The sequence below is a fragment of the Sinocyclocheilus anshuiensis genome, unplaced genomic scaffold (assembly GCF_001515605.1).
Source record: "Sinocyclocheilus anshuiensis isolate Anshui unplaced genomic scaffold, SAMN03320099.WGS_v1.1 scaffold2015, whole genome shotgun sequence".
Lineage (NCBI taxonomy): Eukaryota > Metazoa > Chordata > Actinopteri > Cypriniformes > Cyprinidae > Sinocyclocheilus > Sinocyclocheilus anshuiensis.
The window spans coordinates 171,802-179,096 of record NW_015551020.1 but is presented as its reverse complement, the minus strand read 5'-3'; the positions used below and the strand labels follow the sequence as shown (position 1 = coordinate 179,096).

Sequence of the window (7,295 nt, the reverse complement as noted above, 5' to 3'; positions counted from 1 at the left end):
TGTGTGTGTGTGTGTGTGTTTGTGTGTGTGTGTGTGTGTATGTGTGTGTGTGTGTGTGTGTGTGTTTGTATGGTACCTGAGGTGATGTCTACGCTCTGTTTGTCCTCCTCCAGTCTGCGGATCTTCTCCAACAGTTCTGTTTTCATGGCATCAAATAAGAGTGTCCTCTCACTCTAGAGAAACACGCAACTGATTACATAAACACTGACTCGATTTGATTCATGATCATCACTGCAATGTCAACAAACAAACACAACTGTTTTGGCAGAGACATGTAAGTATTTATTTACAGCAGTGCTTTTTCACTGTGGTGCGTTTTTTTGTGATACTTCTAGATTATGATAAATGTGGTATGTGCATGTTTGTGTATGAATCTGAATATTTAAATGTTGAATTACTACTAGGTATGCAAGTTTGTTGAATCATACAATAGTACTATGGTATTAACAAGGTTTTAAGCATGGTACCAATTTCATAATAACTTTTTTGTACCATGAACTTTCTGAAATACCCTGGAGTACCATGTCAATTTCATGGTACATGTATATGGCACATCATTTAATACCATGGTAACACAGAAGTAGCTTTTTGTAAGGATGCTGCATCTAAATATGTGGGTCAGCTGAGCCGTGTTACCTCTAGATGTTGTCTGGCCCCCTGCACTTCACATTCATGTTTGTGTCTGACCACTTGCAGACAAAGTTCTCTGAACACACCTACAGGAGGAGAATTAACAGTTGACCTGAGACCTGCTGTTCATTTGTAAGAGAAATATCATAGAGCAGATATATGCGTCCTGATGTGTGTCACCTGCCACTTGTGTTCTCTGCTGTAGGTTCTGCTGCAGTGTTGCCAAGGGTTCTCTGTACTCTCCAGCCTTTCCTGTCAAAACCTCGTCCAGCTTCATTTTAACCTGGTTCAGACGTTCTTGAAAAAGCCTGAAATTAAAGAAATCATCTATAGGGCTCTAGAATTTAGTTCTTAGAACAACACAATTTGTCAGAACAATACACTATAGAATATACTATTTGTATTGGTGGGCATCCACCCCAGATGACGGCCCTGTTCCTATTGGTCAAAAAAAATGAAATGCCACCCAGCCTAAACCAATCAGAAAGACGTATTCTTACTTGTCTTTTAACTCCATGAACTGTTTTTCCAGGTCAGACATTTCATCTAGGCACTGTAATCGTCTTCTCTCACAATCTTCATCATCCATTTCTAAAAAAGAGAAAATTCACTCTCATTCAATGTTGTTCTTTGTTCGTTCTCTTTTCCTATCAATTCCAGTCAGTCTTCACATTCCTATACTTCACATCACTATATGATCAATTTTGGCTATTTGGGGGCAGTCATGGCCTAATGGATAGAGAGTCGGAGGTTGTAACCCGAAAGTTGCGGGTTCGAGTCTCAGGTCCGGCAGGGATTGTAGGTGGGGGGAGTGAATGTACAGCGCTCTCTTCCACCATCAATACCACGACTGAGGTGAGACCCTGAAGCAAGGCACCAAACCCCAACTGTGTGTTCACGGTGTGTGTGTGTGTGTGTGTGTGTGAGTGTGTGTGTGTGTGTGTGTGTGTGTGTGTGTGTGTGTGTGTTCACTACTGTGTGTGTGTGCACTTGGATGGGTTAAATGCAGAGCACAAATTCTGAGTATGGGTCAGCATACTTGGCCACACTTCACATTCACTTTTTAACTTTCACTGGGTGCTATTCAAAAGCACAATGCGAGCATCCAGTAATATAATCACACATGTCTTTTGGAGCGCTTTCAGAGTATGCATTTATTTGTAATTTGAACTGTTTGGAAACGGAGTGTAAATGTGGAAGTCCTTCAAAGATTTCTTATCCTGTTGCGCCCTCTATAGGACCAGCGACTAGTCGACGTCAAGCTTAAAGCGTCATGGCAGAGCATTGAAGTCGACTAGTCGATTAGTCGGTGCAACCCCTACTATGCAGTCAAGTTGCAGGATTTGTCAAATTGACAATTGTCATGCAAAAATTACCAAAAAAAGTAAAACAAAATGCAATGCAACCAATTTGACAGCTGCTGCAACATAATTGCAGACAGTTAATAAGAAAACATTCAGCATAATTATGCAACATTCAATCAGCAGACCTGAACTTTCTTCCTCTTCCTCCTCTTCCTCCTCTGGCTCACTCTCCTCCAGGTCGCTGTCCCGCTCCTCTCCACTCTCCTCCATTGTCTCCTCTGCCTCTCCTCCATCTCGCTCCTCTTCCATCTCGCCATTAGTTTGAGGAACCTCCGGGTCGGCCTCTGTCTCCATCTCCTCCTCTGGTTCTCTGGCAGCCGGCTGAGCTGGCATGACTGTTTATAGCACTGTATTGAATAGTATTATAACAGCGCTAAGATCTCAAGGTGTCTGATATGTAGTAAATAAAAAACCCACAGTAATATGTATTAATGTAATATAAACTATAAACATAACAAATTATAATTATACATTTATTATATATGATTAAAAATTATGTATAATTTAATTTATATACCATTATAAATAATGTATATTTAATTAAATAATGAAATAACACTGCATATTTTGTCACATAATCTCCAATTTTTTTTTCATTTTTATATTATCTTATTTATATTTATCTTAGCTATATCTTTCTAAGCTGTATAATGATTTAAAACGTTGTAGCATTAAAAAAGCACCATCTATCAGTACCGGAAGATGTGAAATGATGTGCATGTAAAGACAACTGACCAGACTAAAGACCTTTATTAACAGCTATAAAAGCACAGTATCCAGAGACAGCAGGAGCTGTTTAAGACCCTATTAACCACTTTATGTTTAATTAGAAAGAGGAAACTCCATGCACTCGTCTGATACAATTCATAGTATGATGAATTAGCACTCTTCAATGAGATTTATGAGATCAGGAGCGTGTTCACAGACTCGACGTGTATCATGTAACTTACGTCCTCTAAAGGCCGCACTGCACTGACTGACATTGCAAGCTCATCACTCATTCTCCACATCCATAGCTCATACATTATATGATGTGAGAGACATTAATAGTTACAGTCTCGTGCTGTTCACATATAACGTTAATTGCGGATTTAAGTTAACTTAGTTATAAAAACTCGTTTTCCAACTGAACAACTCCACACTTCATTCAGAAACATAAAGTGTCCAGTATAACGCGGAACAGTAATGTTAACGAACAAGAGTGGAAAAACAAACGGTTGCGCCTCTTAAAAAGCCTCAATAACAATGTAGTTATAGATTACCTTACTTTGTAACGTTGTATTGAATCTCTTAACCGCTCCATGAATGTTCGCAAATTAACCGATGCAAGACACAGGATAACAATACACGACGATCTTACAAACAAACTGTATTAAGTGCATAAACAACAGCTAAACAGCTTACCTTCTCGTCAATTATTGTTTAAGTCATGAAAAATATTACATATTGTCGACTGAATTTGCATATCAGGGCAAGCTGACATCGGACAAGTCCACTTCCTCAGCGTTTCGTTTATACGTTTGTTAAAACACACTGCCGTTTTGAGGCGCTAGCCAATCAACGCAGACCTCGGTACTTCTGAGAACCAATCAGAAGCTCGATGGTGAAGAATCGCAGTCTCATCGATTTCAGTAAGGTGGTCAAACTGGCCAATAGCATTTGGAGCTGAAAATCCATGAACTTTCTACCAACTGACAAGGTTTCCCTAAAAAGACCGACTTGAACTATTGCATAATGGACAGAAGAGAAACATATTTTTTAGAAGAACATTTTATAAGAATTTTTAATCAGTCAAGTACAGAAAAAGAAACACCCACACAAAAATGTAATTGAACATATTTTTTATTAAAGTTGCATAAAAGTGTAACAAAATTGGGCAAAAAAAACAAGAGTTTAGTATTGCTACAAGATACTTTTTTCTCCAAAAGGTATGACATTGAGTACAGTCTTACTCAATTGTTTACATGTTTCCTAAATTCATAATATTGTTTCTCTTTTAAATCCAATTGATTTTTTCAATCCTGTCTAATTGGACACAGGAAAGAAATGAATGAACAGCACTGATTCCATTTTATGTTAATAGTTAATGCATCTAAAAATTGCTTGGTATATAACTTCCTTTTCTAGGGGAAAAAAAAGGAATCATTAAAAGTACTAGAACCTTTAATTATAAAACTTCAAAAAGATTTCCACTGATGCAGCTATTTTTCTTGTATGTTCCTCAAACAAGATTCAATTCATTTGGTTGTCATAACATAAATGTAACCTAAGGCAACATCTGAAAGTATAGGTAGAGCGACTCATGTAAAATGAAATGCTGAGAAGCAGGTGAAACAAAGACAGAAAATTCAAATGTGGGGCCCATAGAAAAGAAGAAAAAAAAAAGAGTGAGCAGAGAAAGACAGAAAACATTTGTTAAACATCCAGGACAGTTGTCATTGTACCTGACTTCATGTCATTCATAAGTGAACTCAGATGTGATGAGGAGGAGCATCAATGAATGATTGATATCTACAGATGCTAGTGATGTGTTAGTACGTTATGTGAAAAGCTCTCCTAAAACACCTGCTGGAAATGTTGGATTGGTGATTTTCAAGAGCACTGAGTGAGACTATTAGCCCTCTTATTATAATGTTTGATTGGCTGAGACAAAAAGAGCAGATGGCTTCCTAGGAAAGATGATTTAGGAGAGTCACGTGTGAGGATTAATTCTAAACGTACGTTTGGCAGTGACCGTGACGCACTGCAGCTTGTCTAGCCTACTCTCCAGTCCCTCCCTATCGGTCTCTGGAAGAGTCAGTGTGCACATCTGTGGATGTGTGTGAGGCCCGAGAGCCACAGCTGTGGTTGTGTGTGTATGTGTGTGTGGTAATTGCTTCTGATCCCTGAGGGTGGTGATGCCCATGAATTTCAGGGTGTGTGTGTGTGTCTGTGGTATGTGTAAGACAGGGGGAAATTAAAGACAAAAATCAAAAGACCCAATTTTTTTTTTTCTACACACAGCTCCCTTCCCTGTTAATACCACAAATCCAAAGTAACTCCCTCACTTTAAATCAGCTTTAATCACTCTCTTTATTAGTTTTCCTTTTTTTTTTAATTAAAATGTTCATGAATGTTCCTGCACACTTATTCATGGAACAGGAGAATCAAAAACAGAGGGTAAAAAATCTCTTCTGATGTCATTTGAAACCAAGTATCGTCACAGTTTTACAAAAGGTTTTTTAGTCCATGTGTTCATTGAGACAGAGCTTTGAAACCAAATTAAAACAAAATTCTAACAAAAATCCAAAATCATAAAATAAAACCATTCTATGCATAAAGATAATATGCACAGTAATGTATACTAACATAGAATACATTTAAAAACATTTCAAAACAATGAAATGTTTCCCCCTTTACAAAAAAAGTGAAACAGAACAAAATAATACAAATAAAACCAACAAAATTAGAAAAAATAAGCCCTGCTTATAAGGATCTGATTGAATCTCCCATAATTTTGCCTCCACCTCCTCCCCAATGGATGCAAGAGGCAATGGGATTGGATGAGCACCTGCTCAGGGGTGAAAGGTCACGCCCCTAAAATTGGAAAAGAAGGGATGAGATTGGTTGAGGAAAGGTGGAGGTGGGAGAAGCTTCATTTCTTCTGAGGAGTACTGAGCTTCTGCATGCCACGGATCTTGTCCAGCAATTCAGCTACAAACTCCTACAGAGGAGAGAGAAAAAATAATAAAAATCTTTTAACAAATTTAACAGAGAGGTGGATTGTTGGCACTTCAGATTCTGCAGATTTTCACACATTTACAACAGACTAAAGGTCCTTGCACACTGAGTCCGAAATTTTCGTATGCGTTTTTTCATTTTGATCGCATTCGTCATCCCTTCCTAACATAATGCTTGCTACGGATGCGAAAATGCAGAAAATCGAACCTGATCCGAAGTTTTTTATGATGGACAAAACTTTTGGTGGCAGTGTGTAAACATGATTGACACAATGTAAGGTTGTATTTATTTTTTGACGTGCGAAAATTTCGTACTCAGTGTGCAAAGATCTTCACCTATCTGTGTTTATCCTCATTACAACGAGAATTATACTACGGGGCCATTGAATGCTTGAATCTGATTGGTTGACAAACATTCTAAGGTGAGCAGTTATTTTCAGGGAAACGCATAGTTACCATTAGAAGTAACAGTGGTTACCATAGTATAAGCAGAATAACTGATGAAGGGCCATTGAATTATTAGAAAAATGGCCCGTTGTCAATTATTCCTTACTTAATGTTATTTAAATGAGTAAAACCGAAATATCTTTGTCTAATTTGATTCTGCTAACAATGTGTGCATAATTTGCCTGCTCTTAGATACAAGATAATGTACTCACTTCAGTAGGTTTATAACAGTCTACCAGCAGTTCCTGTTGGACAATAAGAGACAAAAAGTCATGCAAATGTAAAATCTGTTAAAAACTGAAGATGTAATGGAAAATGTGATAAAATGCTGAATCTGTAATTCTTGAGAAGGATACCTTGACCCTTGCAGCACGGTCTACATCATTCTCCATGTCCAACAGTTCATCCACATCAATCTCCAGCTCTGGAATCGCCTCCTCCTGTGACACATAAGCATAAACAACATGAAGTACAAGGAAATGATCTGTTTGGATCAAAGATACGTCTATATTCGAAGTAAAATCTAAATGGAAATTACAGCTATTCTTAGTAATTCCCTACAGCTCTAAGAAATTCTGCAGTATTCCCAGAAGGAAAAGAAACCCAGTGAGGAAAGAGTAGCTAGCTAGGCAAAGACAATGTGACGCTGGTTGCACAGAGGTTTCTGGAATGTGTGTGTGTGTAAGCGTGTATGGAGATCTGTCTTTAAGGCAGTTAGTTATATAGCATTTCCTTGTTCCCCACCAGAGTTGATGAAGGTCGGTGTAATGCTGCCTCTTCACCACTAGGAGTATCTCTTGTGTCACACAAACAGTTAAAAGTCAGTCTTTGGGCCAAAGCATGCATCATACAAAATAAAGTTATCCAGGTTGTTTGCAGAAACAGAAGAAATTTCTAAGCTGTTTTTTTTTTCAGTTTGATTAAGGTATGTTTCCATTTGCTTTACTTTTCACAATTACTTCCGTGGATTTTATTAATCTCACCATTTATGGGAATGATGGTTATGTTACTCATTGATGTGTGTAAAGATCAGTGTCTACTTGTCCTGGAATGTAGTACAAATGTCTAGATAGTGTAATATTTTGGGGGGTATTAATGATTTATACAATAAATAAAATATCTGTATTTTTTTATC

General features: G+C 37.8%; 2 protein-coding genes across 4 annotated transcripts in view; both read right to left on the bottom strand.

Moving 5' to 3' along the window:
• The window catches only part of LOC107661087 (breast cancer metastasis-suppressor 1 homolog), a 9,296-nt gene extending 5,795 nt beyond the window's left edge, over positions 1 to 3,501 (bottom strand). For all 3 annotated transcript variants that reach the window (XM_016450536.1, XM_016450538.1, XM_016450537.1), the window contains exons 1-6: positions 3,399 to 3,501; positions 2,120 to 2,341; positions 1,131 to 1,221; positions 811 to 938; positions 637 to 716; positions 77 to 173 (exon numbers count right to left, since the gene is read on the bottom strand). In XM_016450536.1, the coding sequence (XP_016306022.1) occupies positions 77 to 173; positions 637 to 716; positions 811 to 938; positions 1,131 to 1,221; positions 2,120 to 2,327 (604 nt within the window). In that variant the 5' untranslated portion in view covers positions 2,328 to 2,341; positions 3,399 to 3,501. The remainder of the gene's footprint in view (positions 1 to 76; positions 174 to 636; positions 717 to 810; positions 939 to 1,130; positions 1,222 to 2,119; positions 2,342 to 3,398) is intronic.
• A 1,108-nt stretch (positions 3,502 to 4,609) lies between these two features.
• LOC107661091 (protein phosphatase 1 regulatory subunit 14B-like) lies at positions 4,610 to 7,006 on the bottom strand. Its single transcript, XM_016450543.1, has 4 exons — positions 6,905 to 7,006; positions 6,517 to 6,717; positions 6,373 to 6,405; positions 4,610 to 5,697 (listed from the first exon to the last, which is right to left on the bottom strand). The coding sequence occupies exons 1-4, from the start codon at positions 7,004 to 7,006 to the stop codon at positions 5,629 to 5,631; spliced, it is 405 nt and encodes a 134-aa protein (XP_016306029.1). The 3' UTR covers positions 4,610 to 5,628.
• Between the last annotated feature and the right edge of the window lie 289 nt (positions 7,007 to 7,295).